This window comes from Lygodium microphyllum, chromosome 3 (genome assembly GCF_053477565.2).
Source record: "Lygodium microphyllum isolate KBCC chromosome 3, Lygodium_microphyllum_v1.1.10, whole genome shotgun sequence".
In the NCBI taxonomy this organism is placed as follows: Eukaryota; Viridiplantae; Streptophyta; class Polypodiopsida; order Schizaeales; family Lygodiaceae; genus Lygodium; species Lygodium microphyllum.
Window position 1 is genome coordinate 16275215 of NC_141137.1, and position 16392 is coordinate 16291606.

Sequence of the window (16392 nt, forward strand, 5' to 3'; positions counted from 1 at the left end):
GTCCACTGAAGGTAGATCCCAAGGCCTATAACCACCGGTTGGAGCACTAAGAGTGTTGGATCTAGAAGGCCAGCAGGTTGGGAACCAAATGCAGCAGTTTGGAGGCTGAAATTTGTAAATGCAGTAGTGTACCACTCGTCGGTGCCTATCATCTCTCTAGATCGCAATCTAAGCCTCACAGTGGAAGCGCACAAGTGGACAAAGCCAACTTTGTTTCACTCCATTTGAAATTAAAGTAGTTTTTGTTCTTCTTATATTTGCTGTCTTCTCTATTGCTTGCTCAAATTTTGTCCGTTGTGCCATGCAATTTCTCTACTAAAGGCCAAAGCTTTTGATGATGGATCTGCCTATGCACAGGTGAGGAGTAATGACAACAAGAGGATTGTACAATTCTTCACAGTTTATGTTAACCATGTACAAAATATAGATACACTATGAGATTATCCTTTGCTTCCAAAAGAGCAAGATTTTCATTACGTACCACATTTGGTGGGATGACAATGGTAAAATGTTGATGACATGGCAGCAGTCACGTGAGGCTAAACAGCCATTGCAAGCAGGTTGCAGGTTGGAAACAAGGCGCCAACAATAGTAGAGAGGTTGTGGGCTGATGTAACTTGCAAAACAAGGATCGGGTGAATGGTGGGTGGCTCGTCTATTTATAGATGAAGGATCATCCGAAATTAGAGTTTTGCTTATGAGGCTGACAAACTCACAAAGGGTGCTTGTTGGCAGCCCAATGGCCTACCAAGTCTTGTAAAGGTGGATGTAACCACATTGAACTTTTTTTTTACATTTAAAAAAATAAAAGTGAGAGTTTTAGGTAAACTTTTCATTAAGTAATTGTGTCCACGGGGAGAATGAATAGGGATGGTTAGATCCAACACGTCACAAAACTAACAAGCTATCCCAACCATTGGTGGGTATTGGTGACGAAGCACAAGGGTGAAGAAGTAAAGGGCTGAAGAAGTATGGAGGTGTTATGGTAAGGTGGTAAAAGGACTGTGGGTGGAAATAGCCTAGGATCTACTTAGTTTTGCTTTGCACATTAAGATGCAAAGAGTAATGCTACATGATGAGAATGTGCATTAGCAAGGTACCACTTGGACATGGTTCTTCTTGGGAAAATTGTGGACTTTCCTTACCGCCGTTTTACAAAGATGATGATGATCATGCAATCCAAAGGGGAGGTACAACATGGAAGGGAGGCCGATGTCAAAGACCAATGCCGAAACTTGTAGAATACCAATGAAGGGGAGGAATCCCCTTACAACCATGGATGTCGATGCCAAAGGAGGTAGAAGACTTGGATGCTAGTCTTTGTGTGGTGTTGAGAACCATGATGAATGATGAAGCTAATGATGAAGTAATCTAGGCATCCCTTACCTAGAATAGTCAAAGGAGAATCAACCATTTGGATACGTGGAACATGCTCATACTTGATCTCAGGAGAGGGCTTCAATGCTGACCAAGTGGTGTAGACAATTATGAGTCTCAACCTTGGGAGAGGGCTCCATACTAGTTGAGAAGGATGAGGGTTGTAGTTCACCATGCAAATAGATTGGATGGATGGAGGAAGACATGACCCTTCGTTAGCAGATATGTCAGTTCATGGTTGAGTTGTGCATGTGATTCAGTAGGCTAGGGCACTAGGTTATTTCCTAGATTATTTAGGCATTTTATGATGGCTGTTTTCGCCTATAATGCTAGCCAACTTGACATCATTTATGGCATTATTTTTGCCTATTTATTTTAGGTTCCTCCTCCACAGTCATCATACATTCATCATCTGAGAAGTTCTGGTGGAGGGAGAGGAGCAGGTGCTAGTGCCTTCATAGCCAATGACTCACATTGGTTATGTACTAGCTCATATCTTGGTATATGGATTCCATTTTATAAGTTTCTTTTACTTTTGATTTCTTTATACAGTGCTTTTCTTTTTGGCAGTGTTTCTCTTTTCTTTATCTCTTGTGTCCAACAGTCTATTACAGCAGTTTTCCACGCTTCCATCACTGCATCCACTTGTGACATGGTATCAGATTGCAGGATTATGGTACTTGTTGCTGTTTTACACTGTTTCAGTTCTGAATTTGGACTTATTGTTTGCTGTTTGGACCTGTTCTTGCTGCTGCAACTGATGTACAGCCTAGGCAACCTTGCTCTGGTAATTTCTGGCTTGTTCTTTTGCTATTTTCTTAGTTTTTTGCAGTCTGCCATTTACGATTATAGTCTTTTGGGGTTGTTATAGGGTTGGGGACCTGTTATTGACCCTTCCCAATCTACGTTTTTGGAAACTGTAGGCGTAGGTGACCTTGTTTTCTTGCAGGTGGACGGGAATTAATGCAAGTATTATCTGTGTTTTATTGATTAGCATTTGCATTTTGCTCTTTTGCTTCTATGCAAGGCTGGGCAACAATATTTCAGGTTGTTTTTGGTTGTGATACATTGCTTTGCTTTAGAAAGGGTTGATGTGCATTCGAGTGTCGTGTTCTCATCACTACACTCTGGTTACTGTTGCTTGTTTCTCTATGTGCTTTCTTTATTGCTTTGAACTCATGCAATCCTTGTTTCTCTATGTGCTTTCTTTATTGCTTTGAACTCGTGCAATCCTTGTTGGTCTGTCCTTTTGGCATGCTTTTCTTCTTTGTATCTCCCTCATCATGGCTCCTTTGGTATCACCTCTTGATAGTTAGTATGCAGACATTATTTACTCATCTATTAGTGTTATGTTGGAGACATGTTGTGCTCAGCTTCAGGTTTTTGTGAGGATGCTATCTCTTGGTGCTTCAGAAGTTTCAGTTTTAGAGAGGGTTGTTGTATGGCGGAAGAGGGAGACGCTTCAATGCTATTATTGTGGTAAGAAGGGACACCTTCAAAAGGAGTGCAAGACACTAGTAGCCTTATGGTAGAAGCACGAGCGGAGGATGAGAAAGGGTGATGAGTCTTGTTGTTCACTAGGTCCAAGTTTAGGCTCCAACTATGTGGCCCTAATGATGGTTGTATAGGCCTCTTTTCCAGATTGCTAGTACAGGTGATGTGATCATCTCTCACAACTCTCAAGTGCCAGAGAGGGAGTGTGAGAGGTTGGTGAGATGGGGTTGGTGAACCTCATCTATACAAGTATACAAGTGCATAGGTTCTCAAGAGGGGTTTTCTTAACGCATAGTGTGGCAAGTTCAAATCTTGGAGTTGGGATTGACGTCTAGGTTCATGATGAGCTGGTTTTTTGATAGAAAGCGGGATTGGCTCCTAGTCTAAGCTCACGTGAGGGGAGACTTTCGCGGTCTGGCCAAAGGTGCGGGGAATCCATGATTACATGTGTTCACAAGCAGTTTTGACTGGATGGGTCTTGTATGCTACTGTGAGACATTGTTGATAGATTTTGAGAGTTGCTATGATTCTTGTCTGTTTTCAAGAGTTGATATGATTGATATCGGCATTAGGTTCTCTCTGAGGCATCTTGGTGGTGGCTTGTGCACCCACTGCTTGGGTATCCATGGTTCTACTTTGGTGATACTTGTTGTATGTACTATGATGGGCTCTTATCATTGTATATTGTATTGTATTAGATCACCCATGGTTTGAGAGAGGGTGTTAGTAGATATGTTAGTTCATGGTTGAGTTTTTGTATGTGATTTAATGGGCTAGGGCACTAGGTTATTTCCTAGATTATTTAAGCATTTTATATGGCATTTTATGATGGTTGTTTTTAGCATTTTATGCTTGCTAACCAACATTTAATGCTGGCCAACTTGACATCATTTATGGCATTGATTTTGCCTATTTATTTTAGGTTGCTTCTCCATAGTCATCATACATTCATCATCTGATAGGTTCTAGTGGAGGGAGAGGAGTAGGTGCTAGTGTCTTCATAGTTGGTGACTCACATTGGTTTTGTACTGTCTCATATCTTATTATATGGATTTCATTTCTCGAGCATTTTTTTGCTTCTGAGCTCTTTGTGTAGCGTTCTTTTCTTTTGTAGTTTTTCTCTTTCCTTTGTCTCTTGTGTTCATCAATCTATTACAACAGTTTTCTACGCTTCCATCACTGCATCTACTCCTGGCACCCTCCCCAACTAGAAGAGCAAGGAAAAGTGAGCCACCAAGGCAATCGATATGTGTCCGTACCTGATCTTGGGAGAGGGCTCCGATGCTGACCAAGTGTCCTAAGCATGCTTGAAAGTTTACCTCAAGAGGTGGCTCTATTGCCAACCAAGAATGCTAAGGTTCAACTGCTAAAGTAGGAGTCCACATGCCGTAAAAAGGAAACAAACTAGTAGTGTAGGAAATGATGATTGAATGATAAAAACACCTCAATTGAAAGGAAAGAAAGATGGATACCAAGATAAGAAAAAAATATCTAAGACTTCATCTTGTTGGGAGACAAGATACTATCTCCATCTTTTTGTTGATTTAGGCAATACTCAGAAAGGCACTAGTCGAAACATATCTTCAACCCAAGTAGGACCTATAATGCTCGTCCTAAATTGAAATACAAAATCCAGCACGAAAGGATTAAGAAAGAAACCTACATTCTATATGTTTATAGCCTTGGGAGGATAATGACTGAACCAATTAGAGATGCAATGAGGCTTGATGATAGGAAGTAGTAGGCAGCAACTTGAACTGAGATATCCTCTGTCAACAGGGTGTGGACAGCAAAGAGAAGGCACTTGTAAGTTGAAAAAACAAGATTAAGGTTGAGTGGTGGGCAACCTATCTATTTATAGGTGGCTGTGTCCTCCCAAATTAGGATTTGGCTTATGGGTCATTTTTAGCTCAATACAATGCTGTAGGAAATTGCCATAACTACCCTCTTTGCTACCACAACTCCCAAGCCAGCCATGACCTGATAAAAGCTGCCACAAACCATTCGAGAACTAATGATCCCTCCCACTTTTTGTGCTCTCAGCTTTTCCCATGTTTTTCTTTTCAACAAAAGTGGACTTTAATCCAAAATATTAGATCCCAATATGTTGGGTCCAAACTTTGGCCCTCTTGTCCCATATTTAATATTTCAAATGGAACTTTGGCACTTAGACCCATAAAGCCCGAAATTATTTGAATATGCATGCATATATTTAGACATTACGTAATTAAATAATCTTTGTCTTGTTAACATCAAACTCTCTCTAGTGACCATGGTGTGCACAACTTATACAATGTTGACATTTAGTATCATGGCCCAAACTATAGCCATCTTGCCTAAATTGGATAATTTTAGTGGAACTTCAGCACTAAGGTTCAAAAGCCCAATATTAGTTAAATGTGCGCCTACTACCTAGGAACTGCATACAAAGTAATTAATTGATTTTTGATTGTCTAACAGCAAACCCTTGCACTTAATGGACCTAGCTGCCTACACAACTTATGCAATGTCTTGTCTGCCCAAAATGCTTGGAGTGATTTGAATTTGATGTAATTCTAGAGTTGCTGAAGCAAATCAGAGACTACTCACAAATGTTAGGTTGATGATGTGTTTTACTCTTTACTTGTAGGGGATAGCTTGGCATTGTAGTGTCTTAAGCTTAATAATTTTTAAGGGTACCTATGTCCAGAGAAGAAACGTTTCATGTAACCGTAAAGGAGAACAATTCTGTAGCTCTTTTGAAATTGTGAAGGCCTTGTTATCCATGCAAGTTCAGCAGCAAGTTAACAGTCTACATGGGTCCTTTGACGCTGCTGTTGTCTCTTTACCTATGCCAAGGATCATACAGTTTTTAAAGTCCCTCCTTTATTATGGAAATTCCAAGGTTCTAGCAACAGTCATTTGTAACCATGGGAGTCTTTATGTTAGTCTTAAAATGAGTATGAAGTCCCGCTGATGGAATTTGAAAATAGAAAATGCTTTTGCTATGTGCACAAGAGAGCTAATAAAGATCTCTTGTTTTTCTTCTGACTATCTCAAGCATTCATGTTTGATTTATGCAGACTTCAGCTGGCGTTATCACAAACACTACCAATATGGGATTTGAATGATACAGACGCCAATGTAGTGGTCACTGATGATATTTACTGCAGAGTAAGAATGGCTGTTTTGATCCTGGAGAAAAAGATCTCTTTTTTGGAGTAAAACTTTTACAGGTTTTTATGATGCTTCACAAGTAGGATGAAGATGGCAAGATTGTGAAGGATTCAAATGGAGAGCCTCTCATTCATACGGATGGGACGGGTTTCATATCAAGAGATATTGCTGCCCGTTGTCCTCCACATGTTTACAAAGGGAAAAAAGTGACGAAGTATGAGGACTATGACCAGGTAAAACTTTCGAGGATTGGTTTGGTTATGAAGGGCCTGAATAAGTATGCTAAGCATGCTATGGATAGATGTAGGGATTTAAAGATAGTGTATACCAGTACTCCTGCATTGCTTTGTACTTTATGCAATCAGATTACACAAGTTTGATGCTTCACAACTCATTTGATGTCTGCCTTTTAGGCAGATCGGAGGTTTGAGGTAGAAAATGGTGCAAAAGTTGCAATTTTGGGGCAGTATCTTGTTGGTATAGTGAATGATGTTTGGGGAAAATCTGCTTATGTGGGGGGTGTCTCTCAGCATGGCTCCTTCCTCTCTCACCTGTTCTCAACATTTTCATAAAAAATTTCAGCAAGTTAGGCTGCATGTTGCCCTCTTGTACATTCCCTTGTTGCTGCAACAGTGGTTTTTTGTTTTGCCTAGTCTCTTCTCCTTCATATTAGTTAATTCGTTGAATTCTCAGCACTTACCTCATCTACTGCAGCAAACCCCAAAATCCTCTTCAGCAAGTTAGGCTGCATGTTGCCCTGTTGTACATTCCCTTGTTGCTACAACAGTGGTTTTTTGTTTTGCCTAGTCTCTTAACCTTCATATTAGTTAATTCCTTGAATTCTCAGCACTTACCTCATCTACTGCAGCAAACCCCAAAATCCTCTTGATATATTGATATATTTTCCTCTTCCACATATAGAAACCTTGTACAATCTCATCCTTTTTCTTCATTCTCATTTTTTCAGTTTGAAGCTGTGGCTATGTCAAATGTTTATGTGGCTGTGGCTACATCAAATGTTTATCTTTTCAGTTTGCAGCTGTGGCTACATCAAATGTTCATGTAAGGAAGAAGCTTTTAGGAGTCAGTGTCAAGAAAACACAAGGAAACCCTAAGACTGCTTTGAGACCATGTGGACAAGCGGTAGGCATTGACGTGGAGATGGCAGAATGTACAACAAACATGAACCATGAATGAACTCCTAGACGAGAGAATGAATGAAATGAAGAAGACTGTGCAATGATCATACATTGGGCATCTGGCCTGTGTGTTTCTAGGACCAGGGCTGAGGTATGAGTCATGGACTTTGATATTGATGGAGTGACTTGAGATGATTGCACTGTCCGGGCTGATCAAGACGGTAAGACCTATGGAAGGAGGATGCTGTGTGGAGGGAACAAAACAAAGTCCTCCAGGCAAGGGGATGTCAATGAAGGCACGGGATGAAGGTGGTCAAAGTGAAGGGAGTGAAACACAGTCCTCCATAGCTGTATGATGAAGAAGAAAGATCTTGAGGTGTTGCAATAGCCGAAATGCAAGTGTATGCCGATGGAAAAGATTTGTATCAGATAAAATGCAGATGTCTATTGATGGATAGAGCCTCTAGGAAGTAGAGTGACTGCTTTAGAAGGTGTGGCACAGTCTGTTGCAGCCATAGCAGCACGCAACACAGATGCAGACCTTAGTAGATGATGGCCACAGTGCATAGGAGAAGAATACCTGCTGTAACTGATAGGTGATTGCTGTATGATGATGACAACATTTGAAGATGGTTGCCAACATCCAAAAAAGAATGAAAACCAAAACACTGGTGATAGCCCATGGAAGATGATGGCGATTGCTGTAATCAGGGTCTGGAAGGCTGCTGCAACCAGAGCTGCTGGGGCAGCAACCAATCAGATGTTGCAGCCCCTCCAAGTTCCTCCAAATGGGCAGGAATAGCTCCATTGTGATTTCATGGAAGGAGTGCTTGCATGAGGAAGCGGCCAGCACTTGGAGAAGAGGGAGTGTGGCTAGGAGACAGATTGAACGTTAATTAGGGTGATAGAGAGTGTGAGGGTCACGACATCCATTTGATAGATTAGCCAACTGTGGAGAGCGGCTAGTGTGACTAACAGGCCAAACGATGTCAAGCCTGCTATGGCTGCGAAGGTTTCCTCGTAATCTATGCCATGCCTTTGTTGAAAACCTTGCACTACAAGGGGAGCTTTGCATTTATCCAAAGTTTCATGAGTTTTCATTTTGGTCCTAAAGATCCATTTAGTCCCAATGACCTTCTGTGGTCTGGACAATCCACCAAGGTCTTGTTAGAATTGTAGTAATGGAAGCATAGACAAGTGCTGAAATAAATTGCTGAACATAAGGTAGAAGAGAAAGAAAACAAGACATTGCAAAAGAAAAGAACTCAGATATGTGCTCGGGAGATGGAATCCATACACTAAACACGAGAATGACGCATATAGTAGTGAGTCACTGGTCGCGCGGGCACCGGCACTAGCTCCTCTCTCCAACAAGAAGACAACTTGAAGAATGATGATGATTGAATGGGAGGAGGAGAAGCCACATAATAAATAGGCATAAAATAGGCCTAAAATGGCAGCTGGTCAGCCAGCATAAAATGTTGATTGATTGGCATAAAATGCCACACAAAAATCACTAACATAATGCCTAATATACGGACTACAATGCCCAGCCCATTTGGTATGCACATACTCACACATGAGCTGACAATCTTGCTAACACCCTCTCTTAGATGGGTGATCTGATATGATACAATGGTAAAGGCTAATCATAATCCATACAACAAAGAACCACTAGAGTAGAACCATGGAGACCCAAGCAATGGGTGATCAAGCCACCACCAAGGTGCCTTGGAGAGAACTTGATGTTGATGTTGATTGTATTAACTCCTGAAAATAGAAAAGAGTCATAACAGATCTTTGTGTCTATCAACAATGTCTTGGAATAGCTGGTGCGCAGATCGGACGCAGATAGCTCACGTGGTGAATCCCGGAAGGTCCCCAAGAACAAAGTACTTTACTTTTTAGCACAAAAACCCATGTAAAAGCAAGCACGACAAGAGGCAAGAGACAAATTGGGTTCAATCTCCCCCATGCCTTGTGTGAGCGCTTCACAAAGCATGTATTTAATGTATATTTCCAATCTTCATGCTCAATAATAGCCCAGTTACAAAAATATGACAAGCTTTTAGCTTTTGAGTTTGCTTTCTACAAAAAATAGGAAAATAAAGCTAATGGACGGTGCCCATAGTGTCTGGCACGCCCAATCTCAATGTCCAAATAGAAATAACATATCCAGGCGCATAAGCGCATACAAAATAATAATAAATAATCGATGTCTCTATAGACATAACAAAATATAGGCGTGGCGCCTATCAAAATATAGTCCAAAGGTCGAAAACCCGCTAGACTCCAATGCTTTCCTCCGCCACTGCTGCTATCTCTACACATCAACTGAAGCATTCACAATCGTTAGTAAAATAACACAATTAAACCGACAAAAGTGAATACCTAGCAGTCTTCAGCTACATAAATAAATCAACCGGTTAGAAATAAATCCTAACCTTAATTTATTACGAGTGCGCACTCTAAACTCATAAACGTTTATTAATTTAATATGCATTTTGCGGAATCACCCGCTATGGAATCACCCATGTACACACTAAATTAATGAAACACCCGAAAAGGACAGGCGTCCCCATCAACTTCTCGCACAAAGAATCCTCTTTGCGTATGAGCCCCGGTCATCTAAGTTTACGGAATCCACCGTAAAACCTTACGGAATCCACCGTGGAATATGTCTCCTGGCATCATACCCCCGGGGTGGGATAGCAATTGACCTCAATTGCTATTAGCTCAATGTGGAGCTAACAGAGTGGGGAAAGCATTTAAGTCTCTAGCGTGCATCCATTGTGCTTCCTCTACAGGATGGTTCTTAAATTTAACTAGATATCTAGAATACCTTCGGCTAGTTCTAGTGGTCATGTAGTCAGTGTCTATAATGGCTTCTGGTTCAAGTATTTCAGTCTCTTCTTCTAGTAAAGGTGGGTTTTCATAGACAGGGTGGATAGGTAATTGGCCTCTAAATGGTCTCAATAAACTAATATGAAATGTATTATGAATTTTCCAATGAGATGGCAGTTCTAACTTGAATGCATTGTCATTAATCTTATGAATGATTCTAAATGGTCCGTAGAATCTAGGAGCTAATTTGACAACTGGATGTCTATCTACACTTTGCAGTCTACGCTTTTCTATTCTAAGCCAAACATAATCATCAACTTTGAAATTCATGGCTTGTCTTTTCTTGTTGGCTTGTTTGGTATATGATTGTTGGGCTTTAGCAATCATATCCTTTACTTCATCAAAAATAGTGTTATGCATAACAGCAATATCATCAGCACTCTGAATTCTATTAGACAAAGATGCAACAGGTGTAGATAATCTATATCCATAAATAACTTCAAAAGGTGCTTTCTTTGTAGATGTGTGCGGTGTATTGTTATATGCAAACTGTAATAAATGTAAATGAGTGTCCCATGTCTGAGGTTTAGAGATAGTGTATGCACGTAAAAGATCTAAAATAGTGCTATTTGTGGCTTTTGTTTGTCCATTTGTTTCTGGATGAAATGCAGATGAGAAATCAATCTTTGTGCCTAGATTTGCAAACAGTGTAATCCAAAAATTATTACAAAATCTAGAATCTCTATCTGAAATAATCACTTTCGGCAATCCATGGTTAGTAAAAACAGTTTTAAAAAATAACTGTGCTGCTTGTGATGCTGTTAAAGTTTTCTTACATGCAATGAAATATGCTTGCTTACTAAATCTATCTACAATTGTCCAAATCATGTGATGGTTGGATTTAGTATTTGGTAAACCAGTAATGAAATCCATAGATATATGTTCCCAAGGTTTAGATGGAATAGACAAAGGCATTAATAGTCCATACTGTTTACCATGATGTCTTTTTATTCTTTGACAAATCAAACATTCAGAAACAAAATTAGATACATCTGCATCCATATGCGGCCAATAAAAATCTTCAGTTAACATGCGTAATGTAGAAATGATACCTCTATGACCTTGATATGGAGGGCAATGAATTTCATTTAAAACAAAAGATCGGAATGGAATAGTAACACACAGTGTCTTTTCAAAGAACATGAATCCATCATTATATGACAATGAATCAATAGGAATGAAATTATTTTGAACTAATTTTTGCCAATCAGAATGAAAAGTAATATCCTGGTGATATGTGTCTTTCATGGCAATCAAAGAATCAAAAGATATGATAGAAATGTTATGAATTGCAGGTCTTCTACTCAATGCATCAGCAACTATATTTTCTTTTCCAGGTTGGTATTGAATGATAGGATGGAAACTTTGAATGAATGAAGCCCATTTGATATGACGGTCAGAAATTTGGGGTTGGCTAAGTAGATGTCTAATGCTTTGCTGGTCGGTCTTTATCATGAATTCTGAATCCATTAAATAATGCTTCCATTGTTTTAATGCTTGTACAACTGCTAAGAGTTCTTTGTCATAAGTGGAATATTTAAGCTCAGAGGGTTTCAGCTTAGAACTAGAATATGCTATTGGATGGTTGTCTTGCATTAGCACGGCTCCTATTCCTGATCCGCTAGCATCGGTCACAACTAAAAAGAATGGTCTTTTAAAGTCAGGCAATTGTAGAACAGGGGCATTGGTTAATGCACGTTTGAGTAAGTCAAAGGATTTCTGCTGATTTTCAGTCCATTGATAAACAATGCCTTTCTTAAGAAGTTTGGTCAATGGTAAAGCAAGTAATGAAAAATTACGTACAAACTTCCTATAGAAACTAGCAAGACCAAGGAATGAGCCTAATTCATGTACATTTTTAGGAACAGGCCAATGCAATATTGCATCAATTTTCTTAGGATCAACTTTTATTCCTTCTTTTGATACAATATGACCTAGATATTCTATTTCTGTCTTAAAGAATTCACTCTTGTCAGGATTTGCAAACAATTGATTTTCTTTCAGTAATTGAAAAACTAATGATAAATGCTCATAGTGCTCTTTTTCACTTTGACTGAACACTAAAATATCATCAAAGAAAACAATCACACAATATTGATATTTTAGAAAAATACGGTTCATCATTCTACTGAAAGTGGCAGGTGCATTAGTTAATCCGAATGGCATAACTAAGAATTCGTAATGGCCAAACAGTGTCCTGAATGCAGTCTTAAATATGTCGGATCTATCTAGCCTCACCTGATGATATCCAGACTTAAGGTCAATTTTACTAAATATAGAAGATCCTTGCAGTTTGTCCATAAGGTCGTCAACTCTAGGTATAGGATACCTATTCTTTACAGTGATCTTGTTTAATGCTCGGTAGTCAATACACATCCGATAAGTATTATTCTTTTTCTTGACTAAGAGCACAGGTGTACCGAATGGAGAACTGCTAGGTCGAATTAAGCTTCTATTTAGTAATTCTTCAACTTGACTCTGGATTTCTTTTTGCTCTATTTGATTGTGCCTATATGGGGCTTTGCAAGGTGGTTGTGTGCCAGGTATTAGGTCAATCTTATGGTCTTCTGGACGTGATGGTGGTAAACCTGGTGGTAGGTCTTCTGCAAAACAATCCTTAAAATATGCGAGAAATTCCTTATGCCTAGGGTGCATATGATTTTCCTTTGCATGCAATTCATTCACCCAAATGAGATATGATTTAGTATTCTTACGTAGTGCACGTTTTGCTTGAGTATGCGAAAGCAGTGGAAACATATGAGATGCATGCATACCAAATAATGTAATAGATTTTCCTTGAAAATTTATATTCATTGTGTGTGTAGTATAATCTATATTGGGATTATGTTGATGTCTCCATGGCATTCCTAGAATAATGTCGCTTGACTGTAATGGGACAACTAAGAAATTTCTTCTTTCAATATATGGACCAATTTGAATTTCTAAATCTTGAACTTCTTGTGTGCCATTGTACCTAGTGCTTAAAAATGCAGCTTTTATGCGATAGTACGTAGGTACAGTATGCAATTTCAATTCCTTTACCAATTTTGCTGAAATAAAGTCATGGGTACTACCGTCATCATGCAATATAGTTCTTTCTTTTCCATGCACCATACATTTCATAGTCAACAATCAATGTAAAGTAGGCATACCTGGTAAAGTGTCGGAAGTAGTAGTAGGATCATCTTCTTCTTCAGTGAAATCCGGCATATCCTCATGCTCGTCTTCGTCCATAGCTCCAAGGTAGTTGATATGTGCTGATGGCTTCTTTGAATGACAATTTGCTGCGAGATGCCCTGGCTGGTGACACTTGTAGCATACGATGGGCTTGGCTTTGGTCACATTATTTGCAATGGCTGGGAGTCTGGGAATATTTGGATTTGCTTGTGGAATAGGCTTAGGATTTGGATTAACAGTGGATGGTAATGCAGGTGGTTTAGGCCAATTCTTGCGGAAAGATGGTGATGAGAAACGACCTGGATTAAACCTTCTGAAATTGGAATTGAATTGTTTAAATCCATAATTACCGTTTGCTTGGAATTGCTGTGGTCGTCGATCTCTTCCGCGTAACTTATCTTCAGTGTCGTGAGCTAAGGAGATGGCGTCTTCAAGGGTAGCAGGCTTGAACATATTTACCTCAGCGTAGTAATGTCCAAGAAGTCCAGACATATACTTCCGCTTATGTGTCGTCTCTGGTACGTCTTCAAGCATGCGTAACTGTAGAAGTGCATTTCAAAAACGCTCTGTATACTGTGGAATAGGCTCACGATCGCGTTGTTGAAGTAAATCCCATTGCTTGATAGCTTTCTCGTGAAATTGCGGTGGAAGGAAATTTTGCATGAACTTCTTCTTGAAATCTTCCCATGTAGCAGGACATTCTATGCTCTTGCGGACTACAGTCCACCAAAGTGATGCTCTGTCTATCAGATGATTAGTAACACACTTGATTTTATCTTTTTCGGGATAAGTTTCCTCATGGAAATAGTCATCAAACTGGCTAATGAATGATAAAACAGTCTTTCCTTCTCTTATGCCATTGAAAGTGCGAAACTTGAAACTTCGTTTACTTATCTTGGATTCCTTGCGAATTGTTTGTGCTTCAAGAGTGGCGTCGATGGTACGGCGAATCAAATCTTCAGCTTGAGGTTCTTCTTTATCAGTGGACGCTCCTTGTAGCTTTGTCAATTGCGCTTGCAAGGCTTGCCTAGCTCTTCGCTCTTCTTCCAATTACAGCATGATAAGATCCAGCTTTTGTTCCATGGTAGGCTCGGGTAGATCGTCTTCAGCCATAGGATCATCCATATGTGGGGTAGTCATCCTGTAAAACTCAACAAACCTTTCTCACTCAAAATCAGTTAGCGGGATGAGCGTAGCTCAAATTTGGGGTTACAAGGCTATGTATTCTTGGGTATTTCTTCTTCAATTTTCAGAAATTCTGCAATATTTCTGCCTCTATTTGCTGAAAGTACTTCAACGAACTTGTAGATAGGTAGAACAGCTTGCTGCGAACAACTTTCCAGTTCAGAGTTTTTGCATACGAACAAGTCTTCTATGAGTTTTAAGCACTAGTCAGTTCTGATTTAGTCTGACTTGCAGAGTTGCAGACTTAGTAGACTTGCAGAGTTGTTGACTTGCTGGACTTAGGCCGACTTGCAGAACTTGCAGAACTTGATTACGAGTGACTTGCTGAACTTCTTGATCTCCGCTCCGCTCTGATACCACTGGTGCGCAGATCGGACGCAGATAGCTCACGTGGTGAATCCCGGAAGGTCCCCAAGAACAAAGTACTCTACTTTTTAGCACAAAAACCCATGTAAAAGCAAGCACGACAAGAGGCAAGAGACAAATTGGGTTCAATCTCCCCCATGCCTTGTGTGAGCGCTTCACAAAGCATGTATTTAATGTATATTTCCAATCTTCATGCTCAATAATAGCCCAGTTACAAAAATATGACAAGCTTTTAGCTTTTGAGTTTGCTTTCTACAAAAAATAGGAAAATAAAGCTAATGGACGGTGCCCATAGTGTCTGGCACGCCCAATCTCAATGTCCAAATAGAAATAACATATCCAGGCGCATAAGCGCATACAAAATAATAATAAATAATCGATGTCTCTATAGACATAACAAAATATAGGCGTGGCGCCTATCAAAATATAGTCCAAAGGTCGAAAACCCGCTAGACTCCAATGCTTTCCTCCGCCACTGCTGCTATCTCTACACATCAACTGAAGCATTCACAATCGTTAGTAAAATAACACAATTAAACCGACAAAAGTGAATACCTAGCAGTCTTCAGCTACATAAATAAATCAACCGGTTAGAAATAAATCCTAACCTTAATTTATTACGAGTGCGCACTCTAAACTCATAAACGTTTATTAATTTAATATGCATTTTGCGGAATCACCCGCTATGGAATCACCCATGTACACACTAAATTAATGAAACACCCGAAAAGGACAGGCGTCCCCATCAACTTCTCGCACAAAGAATCCTCTTTGCGTATGAGCCCCGGTCATCTAAGTTTACGGAATCCACCGTAAAACCTTACGGAATCCACCGTGGAATATGCCTCTTGGCATCAATAGCAAACAAGACCATCCTCTAAAAAATGCCTTTGAACATACATGACCATGGATTCCTTGCCTTTGGCCAAGATTGCCAAATTGTCCCCTCATGTGAGCTCGACCAATTCCGCTCTTTGTCAAAGAAACAACCCATCATGAACTTGGATGTCAATCCTAGCTTCAGGACTTGAACCTTGAACCTGCCAGACTTTAGTCGATGTGTCAAGGATGGCCCTCATTGGAACCTGTGCACAAGCATACCTGTATAGATGAGGCTTGGCTGCCCCATCTCACCATCCTCTCACATTCCTCTGTGGCACTAGAGAGTTGTGAGGGATGATCACATCACCTGGACTAGAAAGCAGCTGAGGAAGGCAGAGTTAAGCCCTTTCCATGGTCTAAAGAAGTGGATCCTTGCAGTGCCTTGGACTTTCTTTGGCCGGAGGATCAGAGTCGAAGTCTAAGGAAGAGGATGATTTGTTGAAGGAGTTTGTATCCCACTTCTTCTTTTTCTCCTTCTTCTATCGTGAGGCTGTTGACTCCTTGCAGCCCTTCAGCAAGTGTCCCTTCTTACCACAATGATAACACTGGGCCTTCAACTTCTTCTTGTCACCCCTCTTGGAAGTTGTAAAGGCCTCAGTAGAACTTCCATAATGAGACAAAAGCCTCCCTTGTAAACACAAATATGTCTCATGCTCAAGCAACATCGAGAACATATGTGTAAAGCTCACAAGTGTAGAGGATGTTTGCGATT

At 40.1% G+C, this 16392-nt stretch overlaps 1 protein-coding gene across 9 annotated transcripts in view; it reads left to right on the forward strand.

Annotated features, from left to right (window-relative positions):
- Positions 1–16392, forward strand: part of LOC148038088 (putative RNA-dependent RNA polymerase 5) — a 177557-nt gene that overhangs the window by 26115 nt on the left and 135050 nt on the right. For all 9 annotated transcript variants that reach the window (XM_087668744.1, XM_087668803.1, XM_087668795.1 and 6 more), the window contains 2 exons: positions 5934–6024; positions 6111–6260. In XM_087668744.1, the coding sequence (XP_087524870.1) occupies positions 5934–6024; positions 6111–6260 (241 nt within the window). The remainder of the gene's footprint in view (positions 1–5933; positions 6025–6110; positions 6261–16392) is intronic.